The sequence below is a fragment of the Gallus gallus genome, chromosome Z, assembly GCF_016699485.2.
Source record: "Gallus gallus isolate bGalGal1 chromosome Z, bGalGal1.mat.broiler.GRCg7b, whole genome shotgun sequence".
NCBI lineage: Eukaryota > Metazoa > Chordata > Aves > Galliformes > Phasianidae > Gallus > Gallus gallus.
Window position 1 is genome coordinate 64,268,110 of NC_052572.1, and position 20,877 is coordinate 64,288,986.

At 39.6% G+C, this 20,877-nt stretch overlaps 1 protein-coding gene across 4 annotated transcripts in view; it reads left to right on the forward strand.

Annotated features, from left to right (window-relative positions):
* Positions 1-20,877, forward strand: part of SSBP2 (single stranded DNA binding protein 2) — a 170,965-nt gene that overhangs the window by 23,585 nt on the left and 126,503 nt on the right. For all 4 annotated transcript variants that reach the window (XM_046905913.1, XM_001234273.7, XM_046905915.1 and 1 more), the window contains exon 2: positions 14,261-14,333. In XM_046905913.1, coding sequence (XP_046761869.1) covers positions 14,261-14,333 — 73 coding nt within the window. The remainder of the gene's footprint in view (positions 1-14,260; positions 14,334-20,877) is intronic.

Sequence of the window (20,877 nt, forward strand, 5' to 3'; positions counted from 1 at the left end):
ATTCACCTTCTGTTCATTGGTGTGGCTGCCTGCCTCCGTAGCAGCTCATTTGCTCTCAAAATTGGGTAGTTAGATGTCCTAAGTGAAAAACTGAATTTATCTGATAGCTGCCTGACAGAGGGATAACATTTTATTGTACCTAATCAGGATTCTAGTTTCATTTGCAGTGGAATCTTAACCAACTCATACGTTTTTGTAAACTCCATTGCATACTGCTGAACCTGGAGATAAAGGAGTTGCTGTGCTATTTCATTAGGGTTTTATATCACAAAATGTGTATTACTGTTACATTCTTTAGCATATTAAGTTTTCCATAAGCAGGGCTTACTTCTTAATGCAACAGTTAAAATACTGCAGAATGTTTTGTTGTGGAAATAAGCATCTCTGTAAAGCCATACTAGTCACACTTAATGGTTAGGGTACATTTATAAATTGTTTATAGAGGGCAAATAAATAATTAATGTCCGTTATTAAATAGGTTACAGGCATGAATAGAGTGCATTATGTATGGCAGTAAGCACACCAGTGGAAGGTGTTGGAGGCAGCATTTTGTCTAACTGTTGCACTAAAGTCTGTAAGAAGTGACCATTTGTTAAAATATGCATTAAAAATGTAATACGTCATGCACATTTATAAATACCTTAATGTATAATATCATCCCTTGGCTGTAGCCCTCCAGTGAAACCCTGCTGGGAAGGGAATGAGGCAGCGGAAGGTTTTCAAGGTGACAGCGAAATCCAGGGCTGTGAAAGCCTGGTGCTGTGCTGACAAGCTGTCTCTTTGTAACATACTAATAACAGGAAATTTGGAAAATGATTTGTTTTGCTTTCTACATACCTGCAGGATCAAGTTGGGCATCAGTAATTTTGAAGATAAAGCAGTGTTTTGTAACTTGAGTGCGGTATTTAGTCAAATCTCATTTAGAGAATGAAAAGAACGAAGTATTACTAACAAGAATTAATTTGTGTTTGAACGGGAAGTTTTGGTTTGTTCTATACGTGGTTTTAATGCAACTGAGTTGCGTATATATTCGTGCTCTGTCTTGTGAACATGTTTTTAATTTTTCCCTTTTTCAGGAGGGAAACTTCTGGAGATGTGCTTCACGTCACAATCAGAGAGAATGAGAAGAGATCATGAAGCTTATGGTCTTGGCCATGGGGGAGGTGGCCCCATCGTGTTTTCTTTAATGATAACCGCTTGCTGCCTTTCATTTCAAGCAGAGTTCATCTGCTGGCCTGTCTCTTCTAACCCTGGTGCAGATTAGGGAGCTTCAGCCTTTTGGGAAGGCCTTTGTCTATTTTTTTGGGGAAGGAAACCATCTGATGTTATCCCACTGTTGTCTCCTCTGTTGCACTGACCTCCCTTCGTTTGTCGTTGGGATAGCTCTGTAGAGAAACTTGTACATGCTTACAGTTTCTCTTCTGTTAGCAACCCTTCTGCTTGTCGGCTCAGTGAAAGTGAAGCCTTGATGCCATAGTCAGAGCCAAGTGAGTGTTGGTGTGGGAGTTGTGACAGGTTGGTGAGGATAGCCTGTTGCACAGGGAAATGTCTGAACACATCGGGCCCTCTGCTTCCAGGGCATAATGGAATAATATTTCGTGTGCAGTGGAAGGGATGTATGAAAACAGGACTGAATGTCTGGCTTTGGGTGTGACTTGTAGAAATTTCCAAACAATAAAGACCTTCACAAACAACCTGTTTGGTAGCAGTGATTTGACTCATTCTATCACAAGAAAAAAAAAAACACCCCAAAACCTGCAAGATTTGCAAGCCCACCAATTTAAACTGATTTTATTGAGGACTGAAAGATATTTTGTCTCATTTTGTTCCAAAGGAACGTTTAATACGGAGAGAAGAGAGTTTACTAGTGAAACACAAGTGTAATTTTTCTTTTCATTTTAATGATATTCATTACAAGTTTAATATGATTTTCTTGACATAGCTTTTCAGTAATTTAGAAACTTTCACTAACATTAATTTTGGAAAAAAAAAATTAAAAATTAAAAAAAAAAAGCCTTTCTGGATAATTCTGTGCAGGAAACACAGAAGCATAGTCTCTCTAATTTATTTATGTAAAATAGTAAAGAGAAATACATAGCTTAATTGAAAGAACAGTCTTCCCTTTTTTCACCAGCTGATGCTTGGGGCAGCAGGCAAAATATCTTTGGAGGAATCTTAAAACCTTTCTTCTCCCCCTCTCTTTTTTTTTGTTCTTTTTTTTTTTGTTTGTTTTTTTCTTTTATTTCTTTGATTTGTTTGTTTGTCTGTGATAACATTAGTCGCCTGGGAAAGACATTCATAAAAAATGCTTCTTTTCCCTTGGCTCAGCAGGTATGAATCTTGTTTAGGATAAAACTGAGCAAGGCAGAGTTCTTACTCTCTGATATCTATAGTTCTCACATGCTGAGCAGACAACTGCTTATGTTGGAAAGTGCTCTTCAGAGTTTCCAGAGTAAATCAAGATTATATCTGTTGTTTTTTCTTCCTGGTCACAAACGGATAAAATGAAGAGATGATGAGGGTAATGGATGAAGCATGGAGTAGCAATATAACCCTTGCGGTGTGTGTGTAGCTTTGTGGTTTGACATCAGATCTATTTAATGCCATATAAATAACTCAAGTCTATTTCAAATAGTGTGTAAACAGCCCCTTAAATGCAAATATTTGCTGAAAATCAATATTTGTGTTTAACTATCAAATGAAAAACATTAAAGTTGTGTAAGTCTTTTTAATCATCTTTCCTATGCACACAAGTAGTTTGATCAAAATTCTTTAAAATGTCACAGAGAAGAAATTAAAAATACTCCTTAGTAGTCTGATCTTGAGCAAGGTAAAGTAGTATTTATATTCAGTAAAGCATTTCTAAGTGCTTTTTCATTGTCAAATTTATTTTGCACTATTATTTTGGAGGATGTTTAGGTAAAATGCCACTGATCGTATTTTGGTAAATGTGTTCTGAAAATCTTGCAAGCCCAAAGGTTTTGCAAAACACTCATCAGCATTTCTTAATTGTAAACCTTGGATTCATTAGGACATCTTCACTATTTTTTCTTTCTAGTAAGAGAACAGTAATAAGTTCTCCTTTGCTATGCTGTAAGTGGCACGAGTTGTAATCCCCATGAGCGCTCATGACTTCAAGATTTGCCCCCACATCCATCCAGCTTTATTAATTAGGTATGCAGCATTGAGGTGCATCAGCCTATGAAGCATAAGCCTCAGTGATGACTTCTGGAAATGTGAATTGTTTCATTTCCAAGAACCCATCTGGTTTTGATGTTTTCTTCCTTTTTTTTTTTTTTTCTGGTTTGTTTCCCTTTTCTGGAACCAGTGCCATGTCCTGGCACCTTCGCCTGTTGAAATCTATCATTTGACTGCTCACTATTCTCCTGCTTTGGGTACATGCTGCCGCAGTGCATCTTAGCAGTAATATTGGCAAAATTGGTTTACATGTTGTCTTTCTGGACATTCCTACTTGTGAGAAGTAAGTGACTGAATTGGTTTATGCCATCAAAAGACAACTGCGATTCTGGTAGTTCTGGTAACGCCTACTTACAAAACTGTGACAGTATAGTTTGGGGACCTGGGCACACGGAAGAGTGGAATGTAAGATAACTTCTTCTGAATTGACTATTCTGTACAGAAATGTATTCACAATTTGTGAGAGTAAAATAATCAGCCTGAAGTGAGTCCTGTGCAGACAGGACTGTAGTTTTTTTGATGCCTTTCTTCTTTAAACTTGAGTTTAGAAACAAGAAGTGGTCAGACATGAGTTGCCTGAGAAGAAGTTTACTTATTTTCTTTTAATTCTGTGAAGATACGGTGCTTTATCTTTTCTTTTTTTTTTTAACCTAATGTCAGCCATGAGTGTGGAATCAGATACTATCACTCCTGTTGTCTAGCATCTGGTTTCTTCCCATTTGAAGACCAACAAGCATCAGCAATTTGGAGACTCGGCATCAAAATTTTCTGGACTGCTGGTCAAACGTGTTTAGGATAACTTCACAACTGCAGGATTTTTTTGTTGTTGTTTTGTTTTGGTTTTCTTTGGTGCAACACTTAGCCTGATTTTCAAGTACCTTTTTTCTGTGGATAAAATTCTTTCTGCTTGGAAAGCATCTTCCTATAAAAATTTTTGGTAAGAAATTGAAACTAGTTATTTTTAATGACCTGCATTTCAAAGGAAAGTATTTCCAGTAAGTTTCCCCTTTAGAGTCCAAGTGGATTATCTGCAAGTTTCAAAATACGTATGTTTTGGTTAGTAATTTCCCTGAGCATGTTGAGAGAGGAGTTGACGTTCAGCAAATCTGTCATGCATGAGCCCTAGCCTGCAGCTGGGTGCTTGAGCTTATCTGCTGTAGTGGCTGAGTGGAAATGTTGAGTAAGCTGGGGGTCTTGTATAATCCTTCTTGGCTGCGGTCCAGCTTGGGGAGCAGCAGGAGAACACCTCCAGCTGCCTATTCAGCATGTTTACATCGGCCAACAGAAGAAACTGCAGGCAAATGCTGGAAACCTTGTAGCAGGTTATCCAGATGTGTGAGAACTCAGCAGACAGGTGTAGCAGGGCTGGCAGCCCTGTGACAGACAGTTGGTGTGTCTGGCGGTACCTAACTGCGTGCAATTGACCCACGGATGGGCATGGCAGTGATTCAAGGAGAAGTACTGTGCATGAGGCTTTGGAGGATCAATGTATGCATCCTGAGAGCTTCTGTTTGTATGCTTGTGGTTGTGATTGGCTATTGTTTTGCTATTCTCTTCTAGAGAAATGCCTTGAGTTCTTCCAGTGCAGGACTTCTTGACTAGCTTGGGGAGCAGACTTGGAAGCCAAAGGTGCAGTCCCAGTGATTAGCAGAGCAGCTCATTGTCTTGAAAAGGAAACTTTATGGTTCAGTCAGATCAGTCATCTTACTGGACCCCGAGTTTACAGGGGTGAAACTAACAGCACAGCCTTGAAGCCCGCTTCTCTAAGCAGCCTCGACAGGCAGGTGTTGACTGAGCCAACACCATCCCATAAGCCATTAAGCAGGCATGCAAGTGTTCCTGACCTATGCAGATAAACTGACATAGGAAGAAATAAAGAACTCCGTGAAAATCAATGTCGTAGTGGTTGTTGTGTCATCTGCAGTCCTGTAGCCCAAAGTATTCAAAAGCAATGATGAGGGTCCTCAAACAAATAAAGAAATTCTGAACAAGGATGCAGGGGTTATGGGCTTTAGAAAAAGCTTGGTTTTTCTCTCATACATGAAGTGGTGCTCAGAAGTATAGGCCCTAGCTTTTGCAGGTCGGTGGCAGCCCCTGATGATACTAAGACTACCAGAAGTGGTGTAGCACAGGAGACCTTGGAGCTGCTTTGGCCCAGGCACCATGGTTATGCAGCCAGTGCTGCCACTGAGTGCCCCTCTTCCTTTAGATAGGAGCTTCCCTTAGCTCTTCTGTGTTCTGAACATGTTTTGTTTCCTGTCTGAGCGCGGGTGAGGGAAGTGTCCAGCCCTCTTGCCTGTAACACAGCTATCTTATTAAGATGTTCTTTTGTCTCTTATTTTGTCCTTTATGCGCCTTTCTGTTGTCTTATTCAAGTAGTTCAGCTTCCTTTTGTTGCTTTATAGAGGAGGAAAAGAAGCAGTCACAGAGACCTAAAACTTCTCTACGCTCTTTTCTTTGTGCTTTTTGTTTTGCATTTAGTAGTAGAAATCCATTTGCTGGAGTTGTGAGGTTTGTTCTTGCTGCCATCATAACGTCCTTGGTAACTGAAACTCATTTTGCACTTCTGCCTTTCTACTTTTGTCACTACATGTTTGTATTGTTCCTTAATGCATGCCTTTATTTTCTTTTGTGTTTCTTCTCCTTTTTCTTGGATCACTGAGGAATTGTGGATGAAGCCGGAGTTACTTTATATTAATTCCCGTCTTTCTTACAGTGCTATTTGCCTCTGAGTTTTTTTAATAAAGCCTGAATTGCCTTATGTTTGTATCGTATTTTCTCTCCAGGTTGTCTGTTTTTGAGGACACCCTTTCCAACAGATCTCTGAATTTGCCTGGCTTCTGCTAGCTGTACTCTGATGCTTTCAGACCTCCTTTCTCGAGAAGCTGTCATTCTGTAGTCGTTCATACTTATTACTCCCTACTGTTACGTTTTATATCGGTATTGGGGAAAACTCATCCTCAATTTTCTCATCCCAGCCGATTCATGAGGTGACTCCTTCATGCTAGTCTCTTCATCTTTTTCACCCTACCCCTTTCTCTGTTTCATGTTTGCCTGTGGTTCCTTGAAGTCAACTGTTTCGTTCTCTGATGCTAATGTCCGTTACTTTAGCTTGCCATTGAGATAATCTGCCATCTAGGTTTATTTGCAAAATAACAATGTAACCTTTGTTTAACCAGTTAATAGTGACTTCACACGCTATTTAAGAAGTATGCTGCTTGCTGGTGACTTGTGTGGATTCAGCCATGATATGCTCTAAAAAAAAATCACGATTTTTTGCCCTGCATTTGCTATGACCCTTAAAAAGGAGATAGAACTGTGAGTCCTATAGATGTCTCGCTGCCTAGAGTCCTCATCTTCCCCGTCTTCACTCCACTTGAGATAAAGCTTCCTGCTGTCTCAGCTTCAGCTTTCAGGGCTTAGTAATATGATGTTGAGGACCTGCTCACCATACTTAATACTGATATCAACCCTCGATTTCCTGAGAAAAGCTAGGAAAACAACTGATAAAAACCCAAGTCCTTGCCTTTGGCAAGCAGAGCTTCAGCAGTGATGTTCTCAGCAGCCTGTGCACAGCACTGATGGATTAATTAGAGGCCAGTTGCTGTTTCTCTGCCGGTGTATAAATACAAACTTAACTTTTCCTCATGCATGATGCTAAAATATGTAAGGCATGGGCACATTCTGCCCATTAATTTTTCCTTTCGGTGCAGCAGGTGAGCAGTTTTCGTGCTGACCAGTTTTTGTACTGCCATGATCAGCATCAGCCTAGGTGGATGAGGATACCAGGATGAGGATACCTTTTAAAGCAACCTTTTGTCGTACCTAACAAGTGGCTCAAGGCCAGGTACCACCTACTGATAATCCTGTGGCAAATGTATAGCTTCAAACTCTAGATTTTTAAGGGCTGTGCTGATGCTTTACTCTCTTGTCTGTGACTCTCCTTAGGACATTACCATGCTGTTAGCTCTGCTTACTGCCAGGGCAGGATGCATTGCTATAAACTCTTTAACTATAGTAAATTACATACCATGGGAAAAAATAGCATGTAGAAACCTGTTACTATCCCATTTGAAAGCAGCAGGGAAGAGCAGGGTTAGCACCTTTATTACTGGGAAGTGGGGAACCTCATGTATTTATGACGATGTTGAATTCTCTCAGGTTGCATTTTAAAGTGTGTTTTGTCGCTTAACATTTTTAGCTGTCGTTTCCCATATTTTATAGCTAAACTGAACAGTTGGCGATGTAACTGAAATGTGGATAAAGGAAGAAAGACTGACCCATAAGAGTGAAGGGAGAGGGTATGGCTCCTTCAACCTGCATAGGAGCTGAGGACCCTTTGTAATGTGGCCTCAGAAATGATGTGTCTGAGTGTTGGAGCTTTCTAGATCAGTGACATTGGGTTGCGGAGGCAAGAATGTGGGAGAAGAGGTTGCAGAAGCACATAATTTGTTTAAGAAAAAAGAAAAAAAGATAATATCAACTGAGCAAACTGAAAGAGTGGAACGCTGAGAAACCACTTAAGAAACTGAAAATACAAAGCCAATTTCAGCACGTTTCACTCTTCATTTGCATCTGCCATTTGGAAATGAAAGTAAAAGCTTATTTGTGATGATTGCAGCTCTTGATGCATTAGAGATGTTTAATGATTTTCACATAGCTATACTGTGGGAATAATGCTGTATATCTAACAGACCAAGAGAAGTGGGCTAGAAGAAAAGTATGTTATTTTGTTATACCAGCCTAGCTGGAAAAAAGTTGACCCTTTCAAACTTTGGAAACTTGGAAAACTGAAATTCAACAGAAAAGCTTTTTGAGCTGTATGTGTGCAGAATATAAGTGGAAAAAAAACCAAAGCTTTTGATTTGACACCTTACAGGTCACCGAGAGAAACTATGTTCTTATGAAGCATTGGGAATTTGTGAATCAGTGGAAGTGGGAATTATCCCATTCTGCATGAGATCTGCAGAAGATTTAACACTACTGCAATATCATAGAATCATGGAATGGTTTGCGTTGGGAGGGATCTCAAAGATCCTCTAGTTCCAACCCCCGTGCCCTGGGCAGGGCTGCCATCCACTAGATCAGACTGCCCAGGAATGCATCAAGCCTACCTCCAGGGTTGGGGCATCTTCAGCTTCTTTGGGCTTGTGGATTTTTTTTGTTTTGTTTTTATTTTTTGGGGTGTTTTGAATCTGTAGTCATCTCTACAAGCTGAGACCTGCGACAGAAATGGAATCCAAACTCAGCCAGAGTGAAACAAGTGAAACATGCAGAGCACTATGCCAAAGTGTGACATTTTGGCACAAACCAAGAGATACTTAGCAGATGAGAATATGTAAAACCATGCAATGCGTGCTTTTTGGGAGAGACTGCAGATTTAAGAGATCACAGAATGTAATCTCTTAAAAAGAAAGAAAGAAAATCAACAGATACCAGTTATCAATTCAATATTTAGTTGTATAGTGGTGCATAAGTTAATGTGTTGCTGGAAACAGTTAATGCTAGCTCTTGGTACCTACAGGAGACTCAGTAGTAAGACATGAAATTATCCCACAAAATCTGTGAGTTCCAAGTGCATGAGTAAACTGGAAAAAAAACAACACAACAGCATTGTTTCTAATACCTCTTGAATAAAAGGGCACTTCGTAAGCTACAACTGTTTTTAACACTTGAAGCAGTACATAAATCAAGGAGGGTGTGCCTGGCATTAATGAGCATGTTTTCAGAGTATCTTCAAGTGGCAGGTAGAAGGGTGACTAGAATTGAGAGCATCTTCCCAGAGCCGTGGTAGGGGAAGTCTTTCCTTCTGTAAAACCAGAATAAACACGGAGGCATCGTCTTATTCCAAAAGTGGCACCAATCTGATGGAAGGCATGAGGCCCCTGTTTGGTAAGGCACTGAGAGTAAGCTCCAACTGGATGTACTGGGAGAACTCTTCCTGTTGTATACAGAGAGAAGGAGACATGAGTGGATGTGAATACTGTCAAGTATACACACTTCTATGCTGCATATGTTTGCAGGGCTGTGGTAGGAACTCCCAGGAAAAGGGGGGCACATACTTAAACAAACATTTGATATCACCTTTGGGAAATGCTGTTTCCTCAGACCGGTGTTTGTATTTTGCTTAATATGTGTGTGCTTCTAAGAAAACTGATCATGTTGTAGATAGGATAGGCAGCACTGGCACCAATGTAGATTTTGAGTTGGAGAGAAACTGCGGACTGGCATGGTTAGAGACTTTTGAAAGAGCAGCCTGTGAGCCTCCAGCTAAACAAACAATGTAAATCACGCGTAGGTGGAACGGCACGCCCAGGAGGGCTGATGCACAAAGGTGTGCGTTGAGGTACCTCTCTGCAACACTGACGCTGTAATTGACCTACCTGCCCAAGCAAATGGAAAAGCATGAGTATTCTTGGGCATCGCTCTGGCTTGGTGCTGCAGGAAAGTACATGAAAAGGACATACAGATTATATTGTGATATGTAAATATGTTAGAAGAATGCATATGTACGTACGTGTGCGTGTGGAAATGATTGTTTGTGTGATTAAGTAGTGGAAAAGGGGTTGTTTGGCCATGGCATGCAAATCTGCTCAAAATATGATACTTCCTAACAAAAGTTTGCTGTTGTTAGTTGAAGCTGACCAAAAGCAGCTTCCCAGAAAGAGCTTTAGAGCTACTGAAGTGATGGATTCAAGCAAGTTTGTTCAAGGAGCCCCAAATTAGAGATGTTTTTAGTTGTTACATTTAAAATACAGATTCAGTGCTGCTGTCTGTTATTTCAGACACTGATATCTGTATTTTGTGTATTACATCAGTGAGATTCCAAGGACACTCTGGATTTGAAACAGTTTCTGCATACCTTTATGAAACAAAAGGAAGAGAAAAAAGCTGCTTCCCTCTGCAGGTCAGAGTAGCAATTGTGGAATATTGCAAGTCTCATGAAACAAACAGAAGCTTTTAGGATCTCCTCTATGGAAATGCTTTTAAATGTTACTCAGTTGTCTCATCCTTCTTCACACAAACTAAAAATTATGGGTGTTGATTTACTAATTTTCATTGGTTTTAATTACAGCTCTTTTTTCTTTTTTTTTTAATTTTTAGGGTGTTATGATAGAACTTTCCACGTGTAACAAGTTTAAAAGTAATGCAAGGTTTGTTTTGTGATACTCAGGCATTTCACAGAACATTTCAACTATCGATAGTTCTACTTTGCTGTTTACATCCAGCATCAGATATTGACAGCATAATGGCTGTTGCTGGCAGAAGGACATTTCTGCAGTGTTCAGTAGTTCACCACTGCAGACTTAGTGAAAAAGGAGCACCAGTTGCTTAATGCAGCAGTAAGCTTACCATAGGAGTTACAGGCACAACAGTTGAACCTTGCTTTGACATACTGCCAAATCTGGGGAGCTGGAGGCTTTTGCTCTACCACATTGATTTTATAACTTTATGGATAATGGTTATACACAACTGTACTCTCAGTTAAAATACATATATTTTAGTTATGACATGTGGCGAATAAAACAGTGAAAGTAACTACTTCTTCCCAACTGCATGAAGCTGTGTGTAATAGTTGCCTACTTCTGGCAGGTTTATTGGGCATCTTACAGGAGAAAGTAGAAGCTAAATTATTGCAGCTCCTTGCTCTTCTAAGCTCAGCTTTTAAATGTGACAGAAAAACGTGGCCATCGTCCTTTTATTCTTTGTCTCCTTAGAAATAGCAGTACACCAAACTGGGTGCTTGAACTTCAGCCTTAGACTGAGAGACAGAAACTGTACTGATACGTATCTTGTAGAGTTAAACCAAGATAATAGTGCTTCACCTGTATTCTTTCCCAAAAGACTTTCTGATAATAACTTCAGACCTTTGGTACACCTCCACACCTGTGGGTCTGACGAGATGTTGTCATTGAAATTTCAGTGAAGACTCGGATTTCTCTTTTTTTGTGAGTTGTTCAGGTGTTTACCAGGCAGAAACAGGAAAGGTGGGTGTGCAGGTGGAATGTACTTGCTGCTTGCAGTATTTTCTGTAGGCAGCCAACACGTGTTCATCCGAAGAGCCAGATGAGTAGCCCACATAGCGTCAGGGAGGCTTGCTGGGGCGGTGGAGGGAGTGTGACTCAGAGCACCCAAGTGCCAAAGATAGACCAGGTGAGCATCTTCGTGATGCTTGTAGCTTCCACTGCCTTTTATGGGAAGTTGGGTGTTGTAATCTTTGGGCTTGAAATTGGGGGCATTTTTCTGCCCAATTTTAATCAGTGGTCATACAGCTGTAAAGCTTGGATGCAAGTCTTCCCTAAGTTGTGTATTTCCACCTTGACACGTAGCAAGTCATTTCTACAGCACACTTTGAGCTGTTACTGTTTATTTCTTGGAGATGTTCTTGTGAAAATTAGTTGACTAGGACCCCGTAGGTCCCCCTTCACTTCAAAATGCAATTGATATTTCTCCTGTAAAATACATGAATAACTTAAGGAATTAGAGCATCAACTTCATGAAAAACACAGCTCACCAAAATGCAGCACTGCAGTAATGAGAACATGACATAACTTTTTTTTTTTTTTTTTTTTTTTTTTAAATGTAATGAATGTATCATCAGGCCATAGATGAGTGTGTGATCTAGCTGTCTTGGCAGGGAGGGGGAGCTCTGGCATGCGGCATGTCTTCAAGAAGAATTACTTCAGCATTGTCATGAACTGATTAGAAATATTTTTTCCTCACATTACTCATAGCATGTCAACAAGTATGCAAATGTGAAAATTTAACATATGTCTGCTTGCTGTCTTTACACCGTTTCTCACATCAGCTTAATGGATGAAGACTGTGTCTTTTAAAATGCCACTTCAAACCCAAGTCCTTTGGTGTTGAAGACCACCTCGCTACTGTTTTCTTAGTCTTCTGCTGAGATGTGCAGTACTAGTTCATTAATTTTGCACACTTTATCTGTGGCCGTTTTTGTATTCTCCTTGTATTTCCTATGGGGTGGTTAAAGTCACTGTCCCTGCTAATCCTTCTGATGAGTCTTTTTTGATTTCTTTGTTGCCTTTCCTCAGAGCATCAGTTTCCATTGATCCTCCTGCTGCAACTAATGCAGTGAAACATTAGTATCTTTCTCTTGATCTCTGTGGTAAAAGCATTCATTTCTGAACGAAGCTGTAACGCTGTTAAGTTCTGTGAAGACTTCCTGACAGCATAATAGCTGGGGATGGACAAGGATTCATTTTGATCAGACATGCACCCGCCAGGTTGATGTGTGTCTGTGGTAGGCCCTGAACCTGGCTCTCCTGTCACCGCCATGCTTAACACAAGTTTGGGAGCCTAAGACCTGTAGCACTGATCAGTTTGACTGTCCCAGTTCAGTACTGGTTAAAGCTTTCCAGAGATGGCAGGCTGAGGAAGGTGCTGTGTCTGCAATAAACTCCTGGGTTTTCTGCTTTCTGGCTTGCCTTTGTGGTGTAGAAAGGATGGGATCACACAAATCCTTTTATCTGGACTACAGGCTTCATGTTTTGATAAGAACAAAAAGAGGAATCTCAGAAGACAAATGAGGTGCTTTAAAGTGTTAGTAGGGATTCAAGTCATTCTGGCTGTTGTAGAAAGAGTGCTTCATTTTTCTTAGATCTTAGGTTTTGTCTACAGCCATTTAATGTGTAAGAGTTGAGTGATAGCTGAACTGAAAAGAATCAAATCAGGGAGAAGTGGCTTTTTTTTTTTTTTTTTTTTTTTTTTGCCGGATGTGGTTGTTCTTTTGGGGTGGAGAGGCTGGAGTATGAGGGATTCTCTGTGCTGAACTCATAAGGGTGCATCCATGTCCATCTCGACGTTGGAGAGTGAAGTAGTGGCTTTACTGCATGTGTGAAGCATGAATAACTAATGAAAACATTCTCTCATACATTTTAAAATTTCACTTGTTACAGTTTACTGAAATAATTACTGCTCTGTCAGTGCCATGATGACAGTTATCTCATATTGCATAATGTTTTGAACAGTAACAGGAAAGGAGAGATTCTCTGCCTCTCTGCTTTGTTTGGTTAAACTACATATTTCAGGATAGGAATAGTAAAAATGTTCCAAATTGGAATGGCACTGCATCACAAAGTAAGTGCAAATAGATTGTACTTCTTTAAAACAGTTCAGCAAGCAATTTTGAAAGAAATGCGGTCTGACTTCCTTTTCTTCTCTTGGACTGAAATGTTGTGTAGACAATTTTTAAGCATCATTATTAAATCAAACATTCAAATAGGATTTCACATTTAAACATACAAGCAGACGGGGGACTCTCTGGAGAGTCAGCTGAAGAATAGGAAGTGTTACTTTTTTCACTTTTCAAATTCAAATCTAGCCTCTATTAACAGAAGCCTTGCTGCTTTTGCTCTCCCTTTTCTTGGGTTTTTGAAGGGACCTTCTCAGCCCAAGGTCGAGTGGGACCTGAGCCCTTCTTTAGCCATGAGATCTTTTTTACATGGCTGTTGTCATCAGAGCACAGAGATATCCAGGTTTGAATAAACTAAATAATCTGTTTATTGGAGAGATGTTGTTCTCTTATGGTAGATATGTGGTTGTACTACAATACGGATGTGGATTCTAGGATTGCTTTTCCTTCTGCAGCCTGAAGTTTGCGTGTTCTTCCAGTAAACGTGAGGTGTTGTTCAAGCCTGCTCACAGCCTGACGTGTTCCAGTTGTCCTGGAGAAATAGTGGTGCTGTACAAATATATTGTCTTTACAATGAGCGTGGTGTATTGTGGGCAAATATGGAGCAGCAGTAGGTCAATAGTTAGCTAACTGGGCACCTGTCCAAACATCATTAAAAATGTTGACTCTAAGTAATTTAGGGTTTTAATAATATTTAATTAACCTCTATTTAAACAACTCAGCTCAGATTGACCTATATGTCTAGTTTAAAAGTTCTGGTATAGGCAGTAGATTTGACATGTTTGGTACATAGTTTCTGAAAGGAAATAGCGTGCAACTCAAACCTCTGAAATCCTATCTTCATAAAAAGAGAAGTGAACAAGTACACGACTCTAAATACTGTCTTTTTGTTTGTTTGTTTTTCAGGTTAGCACTGTATGTATATGAATATCTGCTCCATGTAGGAGCACAGAAATCAGCCCAGACATTTTTATCAGAGGTATGTTTTCTTTGTCTCTTTTTTTCTCATGCACAACTTTCCAGTGTGTGTGCAAGTGAAATTAAATCTGTGTTGGTTTAAAATAAACAGCAGTGACAATTTTGCCTATCTGTTTACGTTGATCAGCATAGACTTCTGATTTTGCAAGAAGTGAGTTTGCTGTGTCATTTTGCATGCCTTTGCATAATTACTTTTGCTGTGATTTGTTAGCCATGTTGTCTGATTTCGTGCTACACTGAAAAAAAATTTATCTATTTTCTGTAATAAATGTGGATGATGGAGAGCACATCCATTGTACTCCTTCATGATACTGTTGAAATCTCCAGTCTGAATGATGTATCCTTTCTAAATACATGGCAGGCAGATATTTTACACTGATCTTGCTGCATATTCCTACCATGCTTCTAACTGCTTAGCTTCTTTTCATCTGATGAAGCCATTATGTCTACAACCATTTAGGTCCTGTTTCTTAAGCACTCTTAACTTCTGATGTTTTTACAATTTTTACCATTACATAATAGTTACTGTTTTCCATTGTTTTTTGAAGAGTTACATACATATTTTGAAGATGTAAGTAAATTGTGTTTTCTTCAATACTCTACAATTATTCTGGGATGCAAGAGTACCCAAATATATGCCAAATATATTGAGGTCTTTGGGGTTTATTATTGTTTTTAATATGTCTTTGATGAGAACATACGAAATAGTGGTAGTAATTGAATAGTGAACAAAAGTGAGAAAACCAGGCAGCATGTTGTAGTAGGAAAATTTGCTTCTTCAACTGATCCTCCTTCAAAGCTAATACAATTACTATGCTAGTGATGACATTTTGGAGATAGAAGAGGGGGGGATGTTGCTTTCAGCAACAACGATGTTAGCCACCTGTGTTAGGCCTCTGCACGCACTGATCAATAGCCTGATCAGGGCCAAATGACTGCAGACACACACCAATATGATGAGCAGCAAAATGGCGTCTATTCACTACTAAAAACAGCTTATATACATTTTTACCTACATAACCGTGCTGTCCTGTCCCACTCTGATTGGTTCACACCAGATAACACTGTGCCTTATTTGGCCATTTCCACATTCTTTTCTCATCCTTCTTCTTCTCCTGTTTTCTCTGCATCAAGGTCAGCACGATAGCACTGTCTCTCTATGCTTAGGGAGAGGCCTGTCCCGTACATCCCGTAGCCCCGCAAGACGCCTACTACAACAGGGGGAGTGAGTATAGGAGGGTTGTTTCTGGTGTTTATAGACAATTCACAGAACAGAGAGAAGCAAAAGGGGTAGGATTGTTGTTAGTATCAGTTTATGTTTAAAAAATTAGTTTCTGACAATTGTTTTTTTTTCTCCTTAGTAAAGCAATGAAAAAATAAGAAATATCTTGACTTTCCGGAAACAGCTGTCATTTGTAAATAATGCACCATGCAGGATTCATTTTGCTCATTTTGTTTTTATCATTTATGTGCAAAGTGAGCAGCTGGCAGGAGTGTAACTGGTATGACATTTGGATTTCAGGAAAACATTCAATACAGTATCTTGAAATTTAGCGTTTAAAACCTAATTCAGTCTCAGATTATAGAGAAACTTTCAGGTCTGAGCAAATATAATTTGAGAATGTATAAAATCTTTCAAATTCTTTCTGATGCTGAAGTTTATCCAAAAAATGGTAAGAGATAAAATATAGTGTATTGCAATGTAGAGAGACATATATTAGTAATGTACTGAATTGGTAAAGACAAAGACAGTGCTAATAATATTTGTAAATGGCTCATGTAGAAACCAAATGCAGTTACTGTTGTTGCAGGGAAGCCTATATAATATTTGAGATTAAGATGATACAATGAGATTCAGACTGAGAAAACTGTATGCTACCATGACTGGGAGAAAGTAACCTTAAGCACATAGTTAAATGGCGAGTGGTGGAAGCAGCAGAAAAAAAGAAAGAAAGAAAGAAAAGGTAGCTTATTGTGGAGTAAATAGAATCTTGCATTGTGATGCCCATTCTGTCCTCAGGTGGAAACAACAATATAAAAGCTCTAGCCCAACTGTATATGCCACGTGAATCACTGTTACTGTTAGAGAAGGAAAATTACAAGACAGGATGAAAATAACAAAAGAGCAGTTGAGCAGTGCAAAAAAATGTCTTCTTATAGCTTTTTAGTGATGTGAAACTTGCAGTCTTCCATGTGTCTTTGTGTTTTTGTCACTCGTGGCTGATGGGAAGCAACTACCCTGTTGTGATTTGAGGTGACTGGAGGAGTACTTCAGGTGTAGGAGATGTCCAGGTTGCAAAGGATGAAATTGGTATTGGCTTAATCACTTCTTAAAAAGTATGGCTGTTTGGGCTCAGTGCTTTCTCTACTATGGCAGCCTGCACCTGCCATAATAATTTGGATGGATTTCTTTAAAACTCATTCAGTTCAAAGTTGCTCTAACCCAGAGTATTTGGACAAAACAGAAATAACACATACAGATTATCTGAGCAGCACAGCTATCAGTGATAATTAAAGGGTACAACTAGCAAAGACTAATGTCCCTTTCTTCAAGATCTAGCAAGTAATGTGAGTAAGATTAATGGAAAAAAAAAGAGAAGAAAATTTAAATTGGATATCATAAAATCACTCATGACTTAGAGATAGTTTTCTTAAGCATGACTTTGTTTTTATAATGCTTTGTATCTGGTATAAACTTTGTAGAGCTGGTTCACAGGTCAGTAAGATCTGTGCTAGTCATTCTTATCTACAAGGCAAATGGTCTTTTGGCAAGGCATACTAATCCTCTACTGGAGGCAATCTCAATTTACTCAAGGCAAACTACTCCTCTAGTGGAGGAGTAATTTCATTTTCTTGGCTAGACCAGGAAGACAGGTGTTTCCCAGCTGCTACAAGCTGTTCATTGATACAGATGACAATGAGAGTATTTTTGTTTTAATTTTATAATTTTTCATAATTCTTTTCTATCTGTTCAGATAGACTAACACCTGCATTGTGAGATGTGTTTTTTGAAAATAAAACAAAGCTTCCACCTTCCCATCAGATTCCTTCTTTGAATGCCTTTATGTGGATAAGTTGTGTTCTATTAAAAAGGACAAATGTAAGACCTATGAATAAGGTATTTTTAGGGAGCCTTGCTTTGAAAAGGATGAATACTGCTTAGATGTAGTGAGGCATTTCTGTGCAAACACAAACTTTACTCTTAATTCAGTGAGTTTTGAAACAATAGGAAAAAGAAATTGGTGTTGACTGTATGTTGCACCTCTCCATTATATTGCTTTTGAAACTTCCTTGCAAGTACTAAGTCATGCTGAATGCATGTGGGAAATGGCTATGCCCCAGAGGAGCTCATTTGAATTGTTTATAAAACTTTGTTGGTGGCTTTGGCCTTGTTTATATCTTTCATTTTTACTAACATTTTTTTCTGGCACAGTTTAGGCAGGATTTCCACAGTTTCAGAAGTACTTTTTCTGTACTAAGTGCTGTTAAGTGGTGTGGTGGTGGTGGGGTTAAGAGCCATGCAACTGGCTTATGCTGCCAGTTTTATCAATAGAAGTCATAATGTCTGGAGTTTACTTTTGTATAGTATTTTTTAAACAGCAAAATGATTTTTGAGTAGTTCTGAGTATTTGTGTACAAGAGCTACTCCAAAAGTAATACTTTGTATTGTTCCTTATGTTGCTTCACAATATTAGAGGTGGATGTTAGTGGTATGGCAGTAGAGGTTGAACTTTCCAACAATATCCTGTTACATTTTGTTGCCATGTAACAGATGGCAGCAGAGGAACAGTCTGACAGAATGGCGTTTGACATGGAAGTGAGTGTGAAGCAATTGTGTGTCACTGAATTCTTCTATGTGGAAAAAATGGCACCCACTGACATTCACTGATGCTTGCTGAATGTTTATGGAGACCAGCCAGTGGATGTGAGCACAACGAGTTGGTGGGTGGTGTGTTTCAGGAATGGCAACAGTGACGTGAAAGATAAGTCATGTTCTAGACAGCCATGCACAGCTGTCACACCACAGAATGAAGAGCACCTATATCATCTCATCTGCAAGGATTGGTGGATTAAGACCAGGAAGCTGCGTATGGAGCTGAACATAAGCTTCAATGTGTTGAAAACAATGATGCCAACATTGGACTCAAAGGTGAGCGCTACGATGCTCATACAGGAACAGAAAGGGCAACATATGCAAGTTTGTCAGGACCTATTGATATCCTGACAATATGATGCTGAAGGTGACAGTTTCCTGGATCTCAGCGTTACTGATGATGAGGCCTGGTGTCATCACTATGAGCTGGAGTCAAAACAGCGGTCCATGGGGTGGCAACATGTGAATTCCCCACTGAAGAAAAAAATGAAGATGCAGCCTGCAGAGAGTAAAGTGATGTGCACTGTCTCTTGGGATAGAAAAGGGGTGTGATCCTTCTGGATTTCCTGGGATCATCAGCTCTGACCACTACATCATGATGCTGACTAAGCTGAAGGCTTGAACTTCTAGAACCTGACCAGAGACAGAGGCAACTTTTCTCTTGCAACATGATAATGCCAGGTCCCATACCACTTTGAAGACCATGGAGCACTTTGCCAATCTTTACTTAACTGCATGGGCAACATTTTCATAGTCACAGAATGGTGTAGTTTGGAGGGGACCTTAAAGATCATCCAGTTCCAATCCACCTGCCATGGCAGAATTGCTAGCCACTAAAACCATGGGTACCCAGGATCCCATGCAACCCAGCGTTGAATGCCTCCAGGGATGCAGCATCCACAGCCTCACTGGGACCCTGTTGCAGTACCTCACCACTCTCTGAGTAAAAAATCTCTTCCTAACATTTAATATAAATCTTGCCTTCCTTTAGTTTAAAGCCATTCCCGCTTGTCCTATGACTATCAGGTTGTGTAAACAGTGTGTCCTCCTCCTGCTCGTAAGCTTTCTTCAAGTACTGGAAGGTCACAATGAAGTCTCCACAGAGCCTTCTTCAGGCTAAACAAGGCCAATTCGTTCAACCTTTCTTCATAGATGACGTGCTTCAGCCCTTTGACCATCTTCATGAGTTCATCTGGACTCACTCCAGCTGCTTTTCATCCTTCCTGTACTGAGGGCTTGGACACAGTACTATAGGTGGAGTCTTACAAGAGCAAAAGAGGACAATCACCTCCCTCTCCTTGCTGGCCACCTTTCTTCTGATGCAACCCAGGGTACAGCTGACCATTCAGGCTGAGTGCCCGCTGTTGAGTTTTATCCACTAGAACCCCTAAGTCTGTTTCCCCAGGGCTGGTCTCAATGAGTTCTTTTCCAAGTCTGTACTTGGAAAAGTGTACATCTGGGAATGCCTTGACCCAAGTGCAACACCTTTAATTTGGCCTTGCTAAACCTCCTTATGTTCTCATCTTCTCACCTCTTGAGCTCTCCAGGTCCCTTTGCATGACATATCTTCCTTCTGTTTTGTCAACTGTACCACTCAGCTTGGTGTCATCCACAGACTTGCTGGCTGTATGATTAATTGCACTGTCAATGTCGTTGATAAAGATGTTGAAGAGCATTGGTCTCAAGACAGACCCACTTATGACAAGCCTTCACCTGGACATTGTGCCACTGACCACAGCGCTGTGGCTACAACCATCCAACCAATTTTATCAACTAATAATCCAGCCTTCAAATCCATATCTCTCCAGTTTAGACATAAGGATATGCAGGAACATGCCAAAGGCCTCATGCAAGTCCTGGTAGACAACTTCAGTTGCTCTTCCTTTGTCCACCATTGTCATCACTCCATCACAGATGGACAGCATGATCTGCCCTTGGTGAAGCCATGCTGGCAATGCTGTCATAGCAGCTGTGAAACAGTGGGCCACCTCCGCTGTTGCAGATTTTTATGAGTGTAGCATGCCGACTCTTGTTAATTGCTGGCAAAGATGCATAGTTAATGGTGGTGACCATGCTGAAAAATAGTATTGTGTAGCTGAGAATTTATTATATCAAATGGTGTTATTGTGCTCTTTGTATCACTTGTAGTTTCTATGAAAATGCTTTCAGAGCGAGCTGTGTAACGTATTGAAATTATATTAGGTCGCTTCGCATGTGTGCAAAGAACATTTTTAGATGTATGAAGTGTGTATTTACTCCTGAAAGAACATACTTGTTTAAATTTCTTAACAATTCAGTGGTAATTAAGTCGGAGTTGAGAATAGAAGTTTATTACTATTTAGAAAAATCTCAGTGCTTATTGCAGTATGAACATTATGTCCACCTTATTTAGTAAGCTTATGTTTGCTTTTATGTAAAACTTAAAGTACCTTTCATAGAAGACTATTTAGGTATTTAATTGAAGTTTTTTTTGTTGTTATTGTTATTTATTTATTTATTTATTTATTTATTTTTGTTAGCCGCTGCTTATGTCTGCCGAATGGAATACAGCTTGTGTTTAAACAATACAGTTTTTATTTATTTATTTGCAAAATTGGACAGGAAATAGTGCTATGTGTAGTTGTAACTGGAGGAATTTGGAGTGTTTGTAATGCTCTGGTTTCCTCTCTAT